Source organism: Papio anubis, chromosome 2 (assembly GCF_008728515.1).
Source record: "Papio anubis isolate 15944 chromosome 2, Panubis1.0, whole genome shotgun sequence".
NCBI classification, from domain to species: Eukaryota; Metazoa; Chordata; class Mammalia; order Primates; family Cercopithecidae; genus Papio; species Papio anubis.
Window position 1 is genome coordinate 102,492,252 of NC_044977.1, and position 21,714 is coordinate 102,513,965.

At 35.7% G+C, this 21,714-nt stretch overlaps 1 protein-coding gene across 2 annotated transcripts in view; it reads right to left on the bottom strand.

The window, feature by feature from the left end:
• The window catches only part of OXSR1 (oxidative stress responsive kinase 1), an 89,820-nt gene that overhangs the window by 23,658 nt on the left and 44,448 nt on the right, over window positions 1-21,714 (bottom strand). For both annotated transcript variants that reach the window (XM_021934562.2, XM_021934563.2), the window contains 6 exons: window positions 16,499-16,554; window positions 10,615-10,724; window positions 8,395-8,496; window positions 7,596-7,729; window positions 2,195-2,243; window positions 1,502-1,567 (listed from right to left, as the gene is read on the bottom strand). In XM_021934562.2, coding sequence (XP_021790254.2) covers window positions 1,502-1,567; window positions 2,195-2,243; window positions 7,596-7,729; window positions 8,395-8,496; window positions 10,615-10,724; window positions 16,499-16,554 — 517 coding nt within the window. The remainder of the gene's footprint in view (window positions 1-1,501; window positions 1,568-2,194; window positions 2,244-7,595; window positions 7,730-8,394; window positions 8,497-10,614; window positions 10,725-16,498; window positions 16,555-21,714) is intronic.

Here is a 21,714-nt window from a genome sequence, read left to right on the forward strand (position 1 = left end):
TTTCACCATGTTGGCCAGGCTGGTCGCGAACTCCTGGCCTCGAGTGATCCACCTGCCTTGGCGTCCCAAAGTGCTGGGATTACAGGCGTGAGCCACTGCACCCAACCTACTCTTCTTAAATTAATCAGATTTCAGATACTAAATCAACATGAATCTCAGATGGGATCTATTATAAACAAGAATAAGCAAAGAAATTTTATCCATATTTTTAATAAGTATAGAAATATATACATATTATTTAAGAATATCCTGTGTGTCAGGAACTATTCTAGGTACACTGAAGATACAGCAATGGAAAAAAGTCCCTGTTCTCATTAACCTTTTATTCTAATGGTACAGAAAGACTGTAAAATGTCAGATGGTGGTAAGTAGGGTAACGGGATAGAGTCATGGAGGGTACTATTTTAGTAATCAGAGAGTATTATTCTGAGGAAAGGCCACTTGAGTAAGATGTGACATAAAATGAAGGAATGAGCCAAGTGAATTTTTAACCTAGTAACTATCCATGAGAATAATCTTCCAGGTCTCACCCACTAAAGACATGACTTTAATTGGTTTGGGATGACACTGTCTATGTTTCTTTCCTTTTTTTTTTTTTTTTTAAAGTCCCCAAGTGATTCTGACATGAAATGATGGATTATAGTCACTGAAAAAGATATATCTCTAAAATAGAGACAAGTTAACTGTTTTATCAGTGCTTATTAAGAATATCATTTCTAAGTATTTAATATACATTTCTGGTTCTTTGTTTTGTTAAATTCTCAGAATAATATCAAAATTCCCAAGCAGTGAGATCTATGGAAGAGAATAAGCCACTGCTAGACATAATGCTTCTGACTTCTTGGACAGGCCTACCACTGTATTATATAAGGTATACGACCTTTACCTTCTTCAAGTCTATCATCAACAGAAGCCTCTTTTCCTTCACATTGGATGAGTATGCTTGAGCAGAGAAGTAAGAGGGGGGAAAAGGGAGGATTTTCTTCTCCCTACTCTCACAGAGGTTCATAAAAGTATCATGGACAGGAAAATTAATATATTCTGCCCAAACTGAGATATTAAAGCATTCTCCATGCTCACATCATGACCAAACTTCTTAGAAATTACATATACATAATAAGGTTCTTTCAGTCTTTCTGTAAAAGCAGTAGAAAATTTGGAGTTCCAAAAAGGGTACTGTGACTTATACCCAAAGCTATAAATGCTATGTAAAATCACAACTCATTCTGGTAGCTAGAAACAGTTATCAAATAAGAGTTCAGAATTAATTTACCAATTACTATCTAGCATTCCCTTTCATCCTAATAGACAGCAGAGTAATACAAAGGCATACAGTAGACCAAAGATATTTGCTGAACGAATGTATCAAAGAACGTTTTAGATAGGATTGAAAGAAAACCAGTAATTCTCATATACTATTAACAATGTATTACTTAATATATTTTCAAAATGCAAAAATAAAGTAAATTTTTCAGGAAAAGTGAGTTAAATTCCGATTTACCTTTTTTGCTCTTTCAGAAATGGTTGGTGCTCTCTGCAATATTTTTTCTTGAAGAAATTCTTTATTCTGGAGAGGAAGAGTAAGTATTTTGTTCTTATAAGTTTAAAGGTACCAAAAAAACCCCACAAAAACGCTTACCATAATCAAAATGTGATATAGTAACTGTTCTGTAATGAAGTATGAGAAAAACTTTCATTTGTTTACTCTGAAGTTCCTTTAGTACGTTACTACCACAATTCTATAAATTGAGACAGAAAATTAAGATGTAGTACACTGTATGAACCATTGTCTATGAAGAGTTTGCTGTACTGTATGTTCTTTGAGATCATGGTCCTAGATTTCCAACTACAGTAACATCCTACTATTTGATATATTTGGGAAATGAGATGTTTACAAATTCAGTAGTAAACCTTAAAATCAGAGTTTGGTATTTTTCACAAATTATATTTATAATGGTAAAATTTAATAATCATTATTCCTATGATCAGTTTACCCTAATATTTAAAAATGGATTTACTAAATTCTGAAGCAAGCATCTTAATTATCAAAGGCTGTATACATACTGCTTTCCACAATTATTTTATTTACCATCATTTTTCCAAACATAATCATCCAACTTCTAAGCAGTGAACATAATCTGAGTAATTGAGGAGCATCCTATAACACACATAATCAAAAGCTAGAATTTCCTACCTTTGCTTTCTGGAAAAATTTGTGCCTTAACAGTTCTGCTGCTGTTGGTCTAAAACCAGGGAGGGAGGGAAGAAAAGGTTTTACAATTAATTCAAGTGTAATGTGAGATTCCATCATCAAAAATCAGAAAAAAAATTTTTCAACAGCAAAATAAAAACTCAGTATACTCCACTTTCCTTAAACTGCTAAAAAGCAAAACAAACTTGATACAAGACATTGAATAAAATAAAAATCTCAAAAAAAATATTCAGATAATAATTATTAATATTCTTTGAAAGAGTCATTAGTGAAATGTTTTTTCTGGAAGCATGATTTCTTAATAGAGTCTAATATATTTGCTAATTAATAATATTAATTTAATATTTAATATTATTTCCCAATAAGTAAGCTAGACAAAATCTATCTAACATTTTTAGCAAGGCATAAAAATATATTTAAACACTCAAAGAGGAAATGGACCAAATCAAGACCTCCACTTCTTGCCACATGGTAGCCTGCCAGCCTTCAATTTAAGGATCTGTGGTAACCTTAAAAATAGATTTCACAATCTCTCTTTAAAAACGAAAATTCTAAAAGTAAAGTATATTCCCCAAATTTAACAAAACTCAGTTTACCTCATTTCTTCATGGTCTTATTTCCTTTTAAGCACAGACATGACTGTCAATTTTACAAGCTTTTAAAAGAATAACATTCAGAATAAAGAATTTAACATTTAAGAAACTGGACCTGATTTTTTGCCACACACCTACCTGATCCTGAGCAAATCACAACCTCTCTAAGGTTCAGTATTACTTGGCCAAGTCCCTAAGAGCAGTAGCTCTTAAACACTGCTGTGCATTAAACTATCTGGGAAGAATGTAAAAATCCCAATGACCAGTCGGGCACCATGGCTCACACCTGTAATCCCAGAACTTTGGGAGGCTAAGGTGGGTGGATCACGAGGTGAGGAGTTCGAAACCAGCCTGGCCAATATGGTGACACCCCATCTCTACTAAAAAAACACAAAAATTAGTAGGGCAAGGTGGCATGCACCTGTAGTCCCAGCAACTCGGGAGGCTGAGAAAGGAGTATCACTTGAACCCATGAGGCAGAGGTTGCAGTGAGCTGAGATTGTGCCACTGTACTCCAGCCTGGGCGACAGAGCAAGACTGTCTCAAACAAACAAACAAAAACCCAATGACCAGGCTGTACCTCATACCAATTAAAGCAGAATCTTTAATTGGCTTTAGTAATTTTTAAAACTCTCTAGGTAATTCCAATATGCATTCAAGTTTAAGAACCAGCACCTCCGATGATTATTATAAAGATTTAAAAACTGGGCCAGGCGCGGTGGCTCAAACCTGTAATCCCAGCACTTTGGGAGGCCGAGACGGGCGGATCACGAGGGCAGGAGATCGAGACCATCCTGGCTAACACGGTGAAACCCCGTCTCTACTAAAAGATACAAAAAACTAGCCGGGCGAGGTGGCGGGCACCTGTAGTCCCAGCTACTCGGGAGGCTGAGGCAGGAGAATGGCATAAACCCGGGAGGCGGAGCTTGCAGTGAGCTGAGATCTGGCCACTGCACTCCAGGCTGGGCGACAGAGCGAGACTCCGTCTCAAAAAAAAAAAAAAAAAAAAAAACCAAAAAAAAAACAGATTTAAAAACTGAATAAATGTGATTTAAAAACTGAATAAAATTTAAAAACTGAAAAAACCAAAAAAAAAAACAGATTTAAAAACTGAATAAATTTAAAAACTGAATAAATAAAAACTGAATAAATAAATAAATAAATGCTATGCAAACTGAAACCCGACATTATCACTCTTATTTTTCCATTCACTCAAGATTCCAATATGCTCAACAATGTGATTGCTCAACATTGCTTATTATCCATTCCTTTCTTCTGACTTCTAAAGTACAACTTATGGGTTCTTTAAGTGATAGAATGTGACTGGAAAACTCAATTTCCGTGTGCAAAATAATTTCATGCTCATTCTTGAATGATAGTTTGACTAGCTGGAGAACTCTGGGTTAAAGTCACAGTCATGAGCCTCTTAATGCTTTGGCCAACAACATACTATGTATCTGACAGTAGAGCAACAGGTTACACTAAATAGCCTACGCATGCAGTAGGCTGTACCATCAAAGTTTGTATAAGTACACTCCATGATGTTCACACAATGACAAAACTGCCTAATACACATATCACAGAATGTATCCTCATCATTTTAAGTGACACATGACTGCATTTTCTCTGAACATTTCACTAAATGCTGGCCTCAACTGTTGTGTTATTGGGTTAGTGGCTGTCAAGTCTACCTGCTGATCCTCAGTAGGTAATCTATTCCCTGAGATTGCCTGTAGAAGTTTCTCTTTGTTTCGTGTCCAGTAGTTTCACAACAACGTGTACAAGTGGAAGAAGGGAGACACTGCTTGGAATTCTACGGCGATGGTTCTTTACTCTGAGAATATAGGTCTTTCATCAACTCTGGAAAATTCTCAGCCATTATTTCTTTGAATATCGTTTCTACCACATTCTCTCTAGTCTTTCCTGGTAAGTTCATGTATATGTATATGTACATTTGTGTGTGTATGTGTGGATGTGCATACACACACATACTGAACCTTCTCAGTCTACCCTCCAAATGTTAATATTTCTTTCATATTTCCCTCTTTGATCTTTCTGTGCTACATTCTGAGCAGTTTCCTTCGTATACTGTAGTCTGATTAAAACAGGCACTCTAGTCCAGTTGTATGGGTCAGAATTCTGATTCCACCATTTATTAGCTGTGTGACTTTGGGGAAGGTTACTTAACCTCTCTGTGATTCAGTTTCTTCATTTGTAAGATAAAGAAAATAACAGTGCTATCCTCAAAGGATTACTGTAAACAATAGTGCCTGGTACTTGATGAGTAAATAAATAACCTCCTTTTTGTTTTATTGGTTGTTCTGTTTAACCAGTCCATTGTGTGTGTTATTTTAACTTAGCAATGTTCTAAACAAAGTTTAATTTTGGTTTACAAACTGGAATAGATTTTCTATAGCTTCCAGTTTTCTTACTTAAAAAAAAAGTTTTATAATAATTTTAGACTTAAAAGAGCTGCAAAGCTAGTACACAGTTCCTACATGCCCTTCACCACCTTCTGCTATTGTTAACCTTTTACATAACCACAGTATAATAATAAAGAAATCAACTAAAATATCAACACTGGTACAATACTATTAACTAAACAACAGACTTCATTCCATTTCTCCAGTTTTTCCACTAATGTCCTTTTTCTGTCCCAGGATCTAGTACAGGATACTCTGTTGCTTTCAGTCTTCATGTCTTCTTAATTTCCTCCAATCTGTGACAGTTTCTTAGTCTCTCTTCCTTGGCAGTTTTGAACAGTGCTGGTCAGGTATTTTGCTGCATATTCCTCGATTTGGGTTTGTCTGATGTTTTCTCATTATAGACTGAAGTTACAGATTTAAAGGAAGAATACCTCACAGGTTATATGCCCTTCTCATTTCATCATATCAAGAGCTGAATCAGTCTTATCAATGTCTGATTAATAGTGATGTTAACCTTGGTCATTGGGTAGAGGAGGTGCATTGTGAAGTTACTATTTTTCCTTTTTCATATTCTACTCATCAGAAGTGAGTCAGTAAGTCCAGCTCACACTCAAGGAAAGTTTGAAATATTAATCACTATATTTTTCATTTCTGGCATTGCTATTTGGTTCTTCTGTCACAGTCACAGTCTTTTCTTGTGGGTTTGATTTCTTCTAATTTTAGTTATTTTCAATATACTTAATTTTATATCTTTTCAGTTTATCACTGCATTACCTAAATCTTTTGGAGCACTAATCCTTCTGCTTGTGTCTGCTAACTAGTTCATGACGTATTGTTTCACTATGTGTTTCTTAATTTTGGGTTGTGACCTTATTTCAGTGGGGCATTATGTTCAGGAATCCAAAGGGAGCTAGAGTTGAAAGTGTTCTTCCAGTACAGCTCTGTGATGGCTTCTGTCAAAAATAAAAAACGATTTGGTGAAGCTTTTTTAACTTTCTAATCCTGTGGGTTCCTGGATAACATAGGTAGTATAAACTCTAAACCTGTGGAACGTTCAGGTTGAAGGGCTTGATTATTCACGAGAGGTTTTTGTTGTTTCTTGGTGATGACAGTTTTTATTCTTGTCTATCCTTTTACTAAGGATACAGACATCTGAAGTTCTTAGCTTTAAGAAGAAGAATCTCAGTTTAAACTCCCCACTGGGTAGACCCAAGATCTCAATTCCAGTCTTCACATGGGAGTTACAAATCCAAATCAGTAGGTTATCAGAATGAATAGTGACCCACTGAAGACAGCCACGGGATTAGTTCACAATATTTCTTCTTTAACTTTGGGCTTCCTCATTATTTTTGGTATCTGAGAATCTTTAAGTGGGATAGATTTTATCTGGCATTTCTAGGTATTTGTAACAAGAAAATTTTGTTCCTTTAATCAACTAATTTGGTAAAAGAAAAGTGTTTCCTGTCTTTTTTAAGTGTTTACTCAGAAACAGAAAAAAAATTATAAAAACGCAGGTATAAATTTTGTTTTTCTTACCCTTTCCAATATTTCCAACAATAAATTCTGAAACCCTATTACATATACTAGAGATGTGATCAAGAACATGAAAGTCTTTCCCTTTTAATGATCTTTAGAGAAACAAAAATTAAAGAACTCAGTGCTAAGAAGCTGAGTGGAATATATATGTGAAACAGACAAATAAGATTCAGAAGGAACAGAGCCCTAAATTAGGAATCAGGACTTTTTGAGATTCAAGTCCTACTCCTATGACTAAGTATCAAGTGACCTCAAAAATAAAAGGTTGTACTCAATGATCCCCAACATTCTACGATTCTGTTTAATTCATGAAGTTACTCATATTGGCTGTTCTTATTTATTTGCTCACTTGTCATTCAATCTGTCTAATAATGATAAGGAAACTATTTGAATTTTTGGTCCACTTACTAAAATATCTTTCTAATATAGAAATAAGTATGATTATTAGACACTAAACATAATTTTTCTATGTGTCTTGCCTTTATTAATACTGTAAATGCCATTAAGACATTCATTTATAAATTTTAAATGCAAATTAAAAACAAACCTCTCCACTAACTTGGCACTTATTAATACAGAATTCACAATGTACAACTTTGTAAGAAATTAACAAGGAAAAGGCTGAACTATTTAAGGTATACTGTATACTACAAAGAAGGCAGAAATCAATTCATTTCTGTATACCATAGTATAATGGTCTCTGTATACTTCTTTAAAGTTTATATTTAGTTCTTTTGAAAATAATTTCCTGTACATACAAGTATGTGACTCTTAGACTTCTCACGATGTTTTATTAGAGAGAAAAGTAGATGTTTTCTCATATTTTACCTTTTTTCTGGATCTTTTTGAAGGCACAATGAAATCATTTTTCTAAATGATTTTCCATATTTTTTCAGCATTTCTTTATCTTGAACACCAGTTTCCAAAGAAGGAGGATCATTCTGCAGTGTCAGCATTAAAACCTGCAAGAATTTTCAATATACTATAAACTTGTGATGACTCAGTAAAGTTTAACTATTGTGGTCAAGATTTTTCAATATAGGCACTCCCCCACCAACATACAAATATTTTATTTCCTTTAAGTTTGTATCTGAATCAGTTGTTTAAAATCCAGAGTCATTATGTGTATTTCACATAAATAATATGCTGTAGATGGTTGCCTTCTTAACACACACACACACACACACAATGGGTATTATGCAGCCTTAAAAAGCAAGAAAATTCTGCAATATGCTACAACATGGATGAACCTTGGGGACATTACGCTAGCCATGCAAAGATAAATAGTGTGGGATTCTACGTATATGAGGTATTAAGAGCAGTCAAAATCATAGAGACAAAAATGATTGCCAAGGGGCTAAGAATGGGAATCAAGAGTTACTATTTAATGGGTATAGAGTTCCAGTTTTAAAACGAAAACAGCTTGGATAAAGATGGTGGTGACAACTGCACAACATTATGAATGCATTTAATACCATTGAACTATATACTCCAAATGGTTAAAGATGGTGGTCAATTTTATGATCTGCGTATTTTACCACAATAAAAAAAATTTTAAAAACTTGCAAATGGCTCTGAAAAGGAACTGGGACTTGAGCTGGGGTAGTATTTGGAATACAAGCCTCACCTTCATTGGTGGATATTTATGGTAAGGAGCTGCCCCCGTGGCCAATTCAATTGCTGTAATTCCAAAACTCCAAATATCAGCTTTGAAATCATAACCTCGGACCTGCAAAACAGATTTGCATCATTATTTTTACCAGCACAAAAGGACTTTTAAAAGTTAGCTTCTGGCCAGGCACAGAGGCTCACGCTTGTAATCCCAGCACTTTGGGAGGCTGAGGCAGGCAAATCACCTGAGGTTGGGAGTTCAAGACCAGCCTCACCAACGCGGAGAAACTCCATCACTATTAAAAGAAAAAAAAAAAAAATTAGCCGGGCACAGTGGTGCGTGCCTGTAATCCCAACTATTCGGGAGGCTGAGGCAGGAGAATCGCTTGAACCTGGGAGGTGGAGGTTGTGGTGAGCCGAGATCACGCCATTGCACTCCAGCCTGGGCAACAAGAGCGAAACTCCACCTCAAAAAAAAAAAAAAAAATTAGCTTCTGAGGCCGGGTACAGTGGCTCCTGCCTGTAATCCCAGCACTTTGAGAGGCTGAGGTGGGAGAATGATGTGGGCTTGAGGCCAGGAGTTCAAGACCAGCCTGGGCAACATGGTGAGACCCCATCTCCACAAAAAAAAAGCTGTTTTAATTAGCTAGGAGCGGTGACATACACCTGCAGTCCAGCTGCTCAGGAGGCTAGCTTGAGCCCAGGAGTTCAAGGCTGCAGTAAGCCATGATGGCACCACTGTACTCCAGACTGGGTGACAGAGCAAGACTCTGTCTCTAAAAATAAACAAACAAAAAAGCTACCTCTAATGTGTACCAAGAACAATGAAAGTGTTCATAAGCTTTAAACCAATAAAATAAAGTAGGCAAACTCTAAACATATTTGGTAATACAAAAAATACACAACCTGAATGTTCACCAACAGTGAAGAAATTGTTAAGTATGATATATTTTAAAAATTACAGTCAATTAAAAGCAATATTTATTAATTCTATGTGAAAATATAAAAAACATTTCTGATAAAACATGAAGAAAAAAACACAAAATTGCTCATACGTCCTGAAACTTTTACAAACAGTAAAATACTAGAAAGAATTAAAACAAAATGTTTTGTAGTGCGGTAGCTTTTTTGTTTTCCAAAGGATCTGTATTGTGGTATTATCACCTTAATTTCTATAATGAAAAAGTTAACAAAGGTTGTGAATACTTTTAAACTTTTTACAGTGAATATGTTGCCAAATTTCTCTACTTATATACTGTCACCAGCACATTACATGGCTATAAATTTTAATTTTCTATCCTAAGCAATATAGGAGAAATAGGTTTGGGGAGTGTGTAGTGTGTAAGACCTAAAATTAAGGATCCATAGTATGTGCTGCCTTGCCATCTGGTAAAACTGAAGGGCCTCTAGTGACCTAAGTACAAGTTCCCCTCCCCACTCTGCTCTTGCAGATAATGTCTCCTAGTCCAACAATCCTCCTTATCAAAGGACCAGGTACAGTTCCTGCTTGCCCGACAAGCAGATTTCGGTTCCCTGTCAGCCAGTCTTATCTTCTCATGGAAACCAAGGGGCATCGCAATCTGCTGGTACTACAAAGCCTGTCTCCAAAGCCCCTTCTCGTTCATTCTGTTAGTAAGTGCAACTCTGCTGGTCCTGCATGGCATGCAGTATCCTCCTCCCCTAGGCTATGAGTATATGTGACTAATAGACAGCTGTCAATCTCATCTGTCCAGTGTCAGGTGTTGTATGTTCAGCCATTCCCATAACTTTACAGTGGGAATCCTTCCCTCGCCAACAGGGTGAATACAGGTGATTAAAACAGAGTAAAAATGAATTCGGTTTGTAGCATACTGAGTTTGATATACCTATAAGGCATTTACGTGAAGCATCTATTAAGAACTAGAAACAATTATATGGAGGCTTAGGAAACAAAACTGGACATAATTTAGAAATCATTAAACCAATAAATCTGTATGTAAAAATTGGTATAATTTGTACTAATAAAATTATTAAAACAAGCCTCAATTATATTATTGCTGAGTTTCATATATCCTTTGCAAAGTTCTAGAGTGTTTTTGTTGTTTTGTTTTCAAGGGTGGACTAAAATCCTACCCAAGGAACAGGGACATGTTTCCCAAAGCTAACCTGGTATGCCAAAGAAAAGCAAACACTATTAAGTTTTTTGAGTTTTAAAACAAAGCCCTAACCCATTTAAAATTGAAAAAAGACACGGTACCTGTTCCATAACTTCAGGTGCCATCCAACAAGGAGTGCCAACAAAGGTCTTTCTCACTTTATTTCGGGTAATATCACCACCAGTTGCTAAAAAAGCACTAACCCCAAAGTCTGAAATAGAATACAACAGCAAGGTATTTAAAGTGCATCAACTATCATAAATGAATAGGAAAACAATATAATGTAGTGACCATCCTATATATAAATAAAAAGCATGATAATTTCTTATCTTTTTGCTGAACTTCTTGACTAAATTAAGACATAGCTCAGACTAGGAACAGTGGCTCATACCTATAATCCCAACACTCTGGGAGGCCAAGGCAGGAGGCTCATTTGAGCCTGGGAGTTCAAGAACAGCCTAGGCAACATAGTGAGACCTCATCTTTACAAAACAAAAAAACAAAAAAGACATAGCTTAGCAGGTGCCTCACTCCATTCCTCTCCACTCCCACATATCATCATCTTCTCAGATTTTCCCCCTTGCTCTAATCCATTCTACATACCACTACCAGATTCATTCATCCATTCATTTTTAAATTATCACTTTGACATGGCCCTTTCAGCTCAGAAACTCCTACAGAATGAAATCCAACCTTTTTAGCTTAGTATTCAAAGAGCTCTCAAGAACTCAGCCCCAAATAAATTAGAGTTCATAATTCTAAATACATATCCTAACTACACCTCTTAGTAGATGTATGACATGGGTAAACTTAGTTCACCTCTCTAAGCCTCAGGATTTTCTCTACAAAGATTTTATCCCACAATGCTGAAGCCAAAGTACCAGTCACTGATAAGGAGGACTGCCTGCCTCACCATGATCCCCCCTTTTCTGTAAATAGCCCTGGGTGTGTATCTGTACTCTCTCACCTTGACCCTGGGCATACCTGATTTGAGCCAGGGTTAGACACCTTAATCCAAGGTAGGCCTATCTTAGTCTCCTAGAAATGTGAAGCTTGAATGGAAAGACAAAGAAATTAAGGGTCACTGGAGCTAAGCCATGCTAACAGCATCCTGAAGGTCACCAGCACAACTGGGTTCCTGTCTATTCTGAGGCTTAGCTGTTCAGCTGATTTTTTTAATTCTGTGTACTTCCTAGTGTATTTTAAAAATTCCTGCTTTGTTAAGTCAGTCACTGATAATTCCCAATACAACCAAAAGAACTTTAACTAATATACTGAGGCACAACTTATCCAACTTTTACATACCTTTTCTGACTCCCCTTTTGTTTTGTGCCCATTCCAGAATACTCTGCATTATGTAAAATGAGTGTGTATTTGTCCATAATTTATTCTATTTTCAAATTGAAAATAAAATTATAAAACAGAAATTATGAAATTAGAAATAAATTTGAAAATACAATAAATTATGGACAACCCGATTGTGAGAAGGATAATTTCAGAATGGCAAACTTTAAAATTCTAGATTCAGAAGCCTATGAATTCTGCCATTTTCAAGCAATTATTTAAAATAATTGCTTGTCTATACAGTAGTTTTAAAAATAGCAAGTCTATACAGTACAGTTTTAAAAACAATAATCTTGTCTGAATGTACTTAGAATTATGGAAAAAAAACATAATCTTGACTGGGCACAGTGGCTCATTTCTGTAATCCCAATACTTTGGGAAGCTGAGGCAGGAGGATCACTTGAGGCCAAGAGATCAAGACCAGCCTGGGCAACACAGTGAGACCCCATCTCTACAAAAAGTAGAAAATTAGCTGGGCATGGTGGTGGGCACCTGTAGTCCTAGTTACTTGGGTAGCTGAGGTAGGAGGACTGCTTGAGCCTACAAGTTTGAGGTTGCAGTGAGCCACATTCGTACCACTGCACTCTGGCCTGGGTGACAGAGCAAGACACTTTCTCTAAAATAATAATCATCATCATCATCATCATAACAGTTTTCAATACTCCTAAACTGGCAAATATCTAAGAACTTTAAAATGTCGTTCCATTTGTAACAACAATAACAAAGTAAACAATTTGAAGTGCATTTGAAGGGGAAAAAAGTACATTTAGTGCATTCAGCTCTGCCACTAGTCAGTTGAACTTGGGCAGGTATTTTCAATCTTTGTGCTACAATTTCTTCATCTGTAAAAAGGAGGCAACAACAGTACTTACTAACAAGGTTGTTGTTAAGGATTAAATGAGTTAATAATATACTTGGAGCAGTCCCTGTAATATATTTTAATACTAAACACTCAACAAGTATTAGGTATTCTTATCACTAGCCAGAGAGGCAAAGCCATGCCTTAAAATACTTAAATATGATAAAGACTCAAACAGCTTATGTATATACAACATATTTTTTAGGTTCAATTATGAAGAGTTTTTACTTTTTAAAACCTACTAAAAACCTTCAAGTAGCTTTAAAATAGTCAGAATTTTAAATCCAGAACTTAATAATGATCCAGAATTTTTGTATCTTCAGCTGGTATACCTCTGCTTGTTTCCAAATGAACCCTGAAGACTAGTTAAAACATTTAGCTAAGGAATGTAAGTGAGAATATCCACTTTACCAAAATATTCTTGTTAAATAACCTGCACAGCCACAATGCCACGGAGACATAATCAATCCAACCATAAAGTTAAAAACAGAAACCAAAGAGCAAAAATGCCATTTGCCTTTCGTTTTAAATTGCCAACTAAAGAGAAAGAGTAACTTTGATGTGAAAAAAATCATTTAGCTCCTCCGTTAACAAAATTTCAATTAAAGTACAAGGTGGACTTTGGTGCCTACTATGTGACAGGATCAAAAGTAATGATCAAGGAAGAAAATGTCCCCCCATTTGTGCAACTTCTAATACAGAAGGTGGAATCAGGCAATTATAATACATTAAAATAAGTGTTATCTGTAATAAGGTATGAAAAAACTAGAGGCCCCTAAACTATAAAACACTTAAAACATAGGAGAAAAGCTTCATGACACTGGAGTTAGCAATGATTTCTGAGATATAATACCAAATTTCAGGCAACAAAAGAAAAAGTAGATAATCAAAATTTTAAAACTTTTGTGCATCAAAGGTCACTATCAACAGAATGAAAGGCAACCCACAGACTGGGAGAAAATATTTTGCAAATCATACATCTGATAAGGGATTGACATCCAAAATATGTAAAGAACTTCTGCAATTCAACAACAACAACAAAACCAAACACTCCAATTTAAAAATGGGCAAAGGAATTAAGGAGTTATTTCTTCAAAGAAGATATACAAATGGCCAATAAGTACATGAGAAAACGTTCAACATCACTTAATCAATAGGGAAATACAAATCAAAACCACAATGGGATAGATACCACCTTACATCCCTTAGACTGGCTACCACCTGAAAAAACAAAAAACCCAGAAACTAACGAGCGTTGGTGAGGATGTGGAGAAACTGGATTCTTGTGCACTCTTGGTGGGAATGTAAAATGGTACAGTTGCTATGAAAAATAATACGGCAATTCCTCAAAAACGTAAACATAGAATAGCTATATGATCCAGCAATTCTACTTATGAGGATATACCCAAAAGAAATGAAAGCAAGAAACTCAGACAGATATTTGGACACTTGTGTTCACAGCAGCATTATTCACAATGACCAAAAGGTGGAAGCAATTCAAATGCCCATTGATGAATGAATGGACAAACAAAATGCAGCATATAAATACAATGGAATTATTATTCAGCTTTAAAAAGTAATGAAATTCTGACACTGCAACATGAACCTTAAAGACATTATACAAAATGAAATAAAGTCAATAACAAAAGGACAAATACTGTATGAGTTCACTTAGGTACTTAAAGTAGTTAAATTCATGGAGACAAAAAGAAGAATGGTGGTCACCCATGGCTGGGGTGAGAGGTGGAATGAAGAATTATTTTTTAGTGGGTACAGTTTCAGTCAAGGAAGATGAACTAGTTCTGAAGACAGATGGCGGTGATAGTTGCACAACAGGAATGTATTTAATGCCACAGAACCATACACTTAAAAATGGTTAAAACAGTAAATTTTATGTTATGTATATTTTACCACTACAAAAAAATAAAAATAAAAGACTGAGCCAGGAGGCCAAGTTGTTCCCAAATTCTTGTTTTGTGCAGGTGGCAGGCCATGGTGCCACTCATACTAGACAAGGAAACCCATGTCCATTCCATCTCCTATATTTTTATGATTTATTAATGCTTTTGTATGTAGCTGTAGTTCTACTCATTTTCATCATTATATAGTACTCCAGTATACAGGCTGGGCTCACACCTGTAATCCCAGCACTCTGGGAAGCCAAGGTGGGAGAATCACTTGAGGCCAGGAGTTCAGGACCAGCCTGGCCAACATGGAGAAACACTGTCTCTACTACAAATACAAAAATTAGTCGGGTGGGGTGGTGCATGCCTGTAATCCCAGCTACTTGGGAGGCTGAGGCACAAGAATCTTTGAACCTGGAAGGCAGAGGCTGCAGTGAGCCAAGAGTGTACCACTGCACTCCAGCCTAGGCAACACAGCGAGACTGTCACAAAAAAAAAAAAAAAAAAGGTATTCCAGTATATAAATTAACGACAATTTATTTATCCATTCTACTAATAAAGGGCATTGGGATTATTTCAAACTTGTCATGATTATGAACACTGTGGCACACATATGGGTGAGTTTCTCTAGGCTATACACCTAGGAGCCAAAGTCTTACAGCATGCATATCTTCAAATGTAATAAAATGGTTGTACCAATTTATATTCCCATCATCAGAAATGAGACTTTTTTCCTTGCTTTACACCCACATCAACAATTAGTACTGTCAAGATGTTTTTGCCAGGCCAATCAATTTAATGTGTTATCACAATGTGATTTTACTTTGCATTTAACAAGTTACTAGTGTAAGCTTGAACATCTTTTACTACATTTATAATTGGATACCTTCATTTGGGAAGTGCCTATGCCAGTTTTCTGCCCACTTTTTTAGTTTTTTTTTTTATTTTTCTCAATGAGTTCTTTATACACTCTACACTTGAGCCCTTTAACAATTATTCATGCTGCAAATATCTTCTCTACTCTGTGGTTTACCTTTTTACTCTGTTAATAGTAATAAACCATTTGTTCCTCTTTTGATAACTAGAAGTTGCTAATTTTAAAGGAGTCAAATTTATCAATCTTTCCCTTTATATTAGAGCTTTATGTGACTTGGTTAAAATATTTCCTTACCTCATGGACACGAAGATGTTCGCCTAAATTATCTTCTTAAAGATGAAGAAATAATTTAAGATTTGGGTGATTATCTTCCTCCTGCCAAACACCTGACTGTTCTAGCAGTCTGGGACCAAGCTGAGGTTTTCTCAGATGATCTGCTTGCTAGACAATCCCTGGGTACAGTTGTTCTGGAGTCTCAGCCTGGAGGAGGGGGTGTTTCATCAGGATAGCCACTTTTGGCAGGCCCTGGACTGCAACTCTTATCCCTTCAGCTCTGAAACTGCCAAAAGTGCACTTCTACTTCTCAGGCATTTTTTCCTAATTGACAAATACTCCATTTCCCCCAGGACAGAAGCAGCTCTGTATAGTCTCTATACAACATATTTATTCTTAAACACAATGAAGATCCTTGACTACTTTTCCTTTAAAGGAAAGTACAGAATGCTACGAGAACCCATAGCAGAAGACCTTAATGGAAGTAAGAGGCAGATAGTCTGGAAGAAAACAAGTAATGGTCAGAAAAAAATGTCTAAGAGCAGAAATGAAGGATGAGTATGAGAAGATATCTTGAGAGTCGGTGGCATCCTATGATGTGTTAACAGAGGATCTTGAATAGAGACGGTCCAGTGAACAGGAGAGAATGCTGATTCAGGAAACATAAAAGATAAGTTATGTGGTTCTACTGACCATTACATCAAATAAAAAGAAATACTAATCATTACCTGCAATCTGTACTGAGCCATCTTCTCCAAGAAGAATGTTTCCAGCTTTCACATCTCTTTAAAAAAAAAAAAAAAAAAGTTATGTATCAAAAAATACCTATTCTTTAAAGTAACATAATTTAAGCAATTGTTGATTATATTCATGTAATACTAGCAATATTTAAATGTTCTATTTTATATTAAAGGATATTAAGACTAATAGCAAAATTTTAGTTACTGGTACTAGGAACCCAAACATTAAAAAGAAAGCTAGAAAGGTTCTTATGATAATATCTGGAAAACACAAGTGATTAAATATTCTTGATTGGGATAAAAGTGGCCAAAGAATGTGACCCTCGCCTAATTCTACATTTTGAAATATTTTTTTTCTACACCCCAATGAATTATCAAATTTTTAAAATCATCAGTATGCAACTGAAAACAGGGAATATTCTATGCCCGTAACAAAAAGATGGAAACTACTCAGGCATCTCTATAGTTTTAACTATTCATAACAAGTAATATATAAAAACATTCTTGTTTTGAAAACCTAAACACAACTAAAAAAGCCAAAATCCCTTTGACCATCATTCTCAAATCTAAGTACTCTCTCCAAAGTTTTCAACTGTTATCAGTCTGGTTAATAGAATATATACCGATGACATATCTGGGATTTTCTCCCAATGTAAACAATATTATACTATCCATTCAAATCTACAACTTAGTTTTTTGGGATTTTTTTCAGCAAAAACAAGTTTTTGGCAAAATTTAAAATCCCCAAATCCTAAGAGTAGCAAAACCATCTCTTGATAACCTAGAACTCTCACAATTTACAAGGAAAGTACAAGAGGGTTCTACTACAGCATTATTCGTAATAAAAAACAAAAACTAGTAACAGCCAACAACAGTAGAAAGGTTAAATTAATTCTATTACATCCATGGAATAATATCAATCAACATGTTGTGACACGAAATGCTAATATACATTATTAAATGAACAAATCAAATAAGAGACTAGTGCATTTTATACGACACCATTAATGTTACACAAACACACCCCTTTCCCTTGCCAAATGGGATTTTTGTGGAGATTAATGGAATTGAAGTCTAGGGAATAGTATTTGAATAACTTGTGGGAATACAGTCATTTTGTAATTAAAAGTAAACATAATCAAATAAGCAAAAGAAAGGCAGCCCTTGAAGCTACACAAGAAAAGCAAGGCCTGCTCATGGAAGAACGTCTTGTCATGAAAAGGAGCCAGTAAAAAGCACAGCACTTCATCCTATTCCTGTCCCCGTTTTCCTCCATGTTTAGATATAACCATTCCTTGGCAAACAATGAACAAGAGTTTCACAACTGTGCAGAAGCAGCATCATACCACGGTATACAATGCCTTTCCTGAATATACACTGAAGCATAAGGAAAACACGTTACCGAGTATTTTGTACTGCTTATAAACCCAAGCAATATATAGGTAGTTCTCCCAGAGGCTGACTAAGCAGAGTGCAGGCCAGTCTGTTTTACTCCATGAATCTAGTCTCAGATTCTAGTCACTACAAACAGAAGAGAATAGAGGACATTCTCTTTCCTCTGTGACAAAGATCATCCAACTGAGTCAACCACTAACTTCCAGTTCCCTTTTCTGAGCTCACCTAAAACCCAATGGGGGAAGAAAATATAGTTTAGTCACTCCCTCCTCTGTGTTTTTGCAGAAGGCTGTACTATAATGTTAGCAAGGTGTATTATATGATCATATTTCTAGGTCTGTCTCCCTTCTGTATTTCACCATGAACTGTATCTGGGCCTGTATCTTAATATACTACTATAGTCACGTGTACTTACTTAGCATTATTATTAGTACATAGGTGGCATTATTCAAATAGGAGGAGCTATTCTGCAAATAGATTTAAATAACTATTTAAATTTGTAACAAATATTATATAACCATTGAGGAGATGACCTGCCTCAAATCCTCTTCGGGGGGGGGGGGGGGGCGCGGAAAGTAGTGTATAAAATAAGAAAGAAAAAATGCCAACCAAACACTAAAAAATACTAGACTATTCCCTCCCTGCTTCCCCAGTCCCCACTCCCCACCTCCTAACTCTGTTCCAAACGTCAGGGTTATAAACGAATATGTTACGGTAAAAAATGGGAACAATCTAATTATCCATCAAAAGGAGACCAGTTATACACCTAAACTATAAATTACTATGAATACTAATGAACATACATGTTGACATGGAACTATCTCCAAATACATTATTAAGTGAAAAATGAATGCTAAATATAGTATGTGGCCATTTGTATTTTTTTTAAAAGAAAAACATGACACAGAGACATACATTATGTTTATATTGACAGAAAATCTCTCTCAAAGGAGTCACAAGAAAATGGCAACAAGTGATTCCCGTTGGACCAGGGTATTGTGGATTCATAAAAGGAAGAAGACTTAATAGTTTATGTTTGAGGACAGTTTCAGATTTACATAAAAGTTGAGATGCTAGTGCATAGGAGTTCCTACACACCTCACACTTAGTTTCCCTTATTATTAACATCTCATATTAGTATAGTACTTTTGCTACAATAAATGAACCAGTATTCATATATCATGATTAGATAAAGTCCACAGTTTACTCAGATTTCTTTAGTTTTTACCTAATGTCCTTTTTCGGTCCCAGGATCCTGCCCAGGATACACACTATATTATATTCAGCGGCCATGTCTCCTTAGGCTCCTTTTGGTTGTGAGTTTTTCACATTTTCTTTGCTTTTGAGAATCTTGACAGTTTTGAGGAGTAATGGTCAAGTATTTTGTAGAATGCCCCTCTACTGGAATATACACAATGTTTTTCTCATGGTTAGACTGGTGTCAGGGGATTTTGTAAGGAAAACCATAAAAGTAAGGTGTCATTTTCATCACATCATAGGAAAGGCATATGGTATCAATATAATTTAACATCAGTGATGCTGAGAAGACTTATTTTGTACCATACACCATTTTGTGCTGTTTGAATTTTTAAAGCCATATATACATATTACTTACTCAAATCATGTTTTACAAGTTTTTCATTTACAAGTCTTTCGTAAATGAAGAGACAATAATCCATTTTCAGCAGAGCCTAAACTTCGAATGACTACTTTTCCTGATCAATTCCCCAGATAATCAATCCATGTTTCCTTTTGAAACCGAAAGTGTAATCTGTAGACTAGCTTCCAGGAGTAAAAGCAGAATAGCACAATTAACTGGACAATAAAAAACACCACAGCCTGCCCTCAAAACAGGACAACTAACCTTTCAAGGAAAAGATTTGTAACTAAATATCTGGAAATCAATATAGTCCCCAGTTAAAGAACTTTTTTACTCAGCCACAAAGAGTATCAAGCAAACCAGCAGCTCCAAAAGCTAAATCCTTCATCCACTCTTAAGTAGCAAGAAGAGTTTTGCTTTTTACTGCTTAATGTCATTTCTCACATGTCACTGTTGCCCCAAAGTTACACATTCCTTCTAAAATTAAAAGGAATATCGTAGACATGCTTGACGTTTCATTAATACAGAACACAAGTTTCTGCCCATAACATTTTTATTACTCATCAATAGGCACCATTTATGGAAAACTTGAAAAAGGTCAAGAAAAGCAATGAATCAAAACCAAAGCTGTAAACACACTACATTTAAGCATCTTAAACTGACAAAAATATCCAACATTTCTGTTACAGCCAGCCTCTCTAATGGGAAAAATATTTGGGTAGATACAGAGAGGAAAGTCTGATTTAGAGACCTATTCATCCTACTCAAAACCTCTAAAGCCTAGAAGTCAAAGAGAAAACACAGTAGAAATAGAGGAAAATTACTTTACCTAATCCACTAGGGCTGACATACAAATCCACCTGAAATCACAAGTGGACTTTGAAGATATGAGAAGTAGCAAGACATACTAAAAATATCTGCCTCTGCTTCCCAATACAACAACTTTCTCCTAAGCATAGGTATCAGTGTATTACAGAGCTGGTTACTGCTAAAGTTTAAGTAATGGTCTCAGCCTTGGCTGCACATTAGAATTACCTAGGGAACTTTTAAAAGTCCCAATGCCAAGGCCTCACTCCAAACCAATTAAATAAATTTCTGGCAGTGGACCCAGGTATCAATACTTCTTAAAGTTTCCCATATTCCAATATGCAGCCCAGGCTGAAAGTCTATGATTTAAAATATCAGAGAATTCCCATTCCAGCTAAATGGCAAACTGTGCATTGGAAAACAAACTTTCATCACTACTATACAGGCCCTTGACCCAAAACACACCCTTCCCTAGCTACAAGCACAAAGAGATGCTAGATGAATTAGGGGAAAAATATCACACAGCTAGACGCAAAGTAAAGAAAAAATTCTCAAGGTTCAGAAATGAAAGAGACACTTAAGACGTAGAGCAGTAGGTAAGCCCTGGGAGACAGAACAGCGAAACTGGCCAAATGGCTAGGGGGCTCAGGTTTTCAAATCCACAGGTAATAGAAAACATGGCACTGGGCCGATATAAGGTTACGAGCTAAAACTGAAACCCCCTAATAAAACCAAGAGCCTTGAAAGATTAGGCCACAATGAAAAATATGCTTACCAAAGGTTAGACAGTATAGCTATAGTAAAATAAGATCTTAATTATCTTTATAAAACATTTAAGACCTAATTTGTCTTTACAACAAATAAGATCTAATTATCTTTAAAACAAAAACATTTCTAGGAGTAAAAAAGGTCACTTTATAGAAGTAAAAAGGTCACCCCACCTCCGCCCAGCTAATTTTTTGTATTTTTAGTAGAGACAGGGTTTCACCGTGTTGGTCAGGATGGTGTTGATCTCCTGCCCTCATGATCCACCTGCCTCAGCCTCCCAAAGTGCTGGGATTACAGGCATGAGTCAACACGCCCAGCCTAGAATAACAGCATTTTTAAAAAATCCATATATGATAGGTAAAAATCAGTCATCTACAGAACTATTCCACTCTAGGAAAAAATGAGTAATTAATTTCTAGTTGTCTAAATGTTCTAACCTACTTCAGTCTTACAAAGAAAAAGAAACTTCTAAAAAAAAAAAAAGAAAGAAAAAGAAACTTCTTTTTATGAGGATGAATGAGAACAACTGACTCTAAGGAATAATGTATAAACTAGGAATCTTGGAAACATTGAGGGTCCCCAATTTATGATGGTTCAGTTTTGACTTAATTATATTTTCTACTTGCAATGGAGT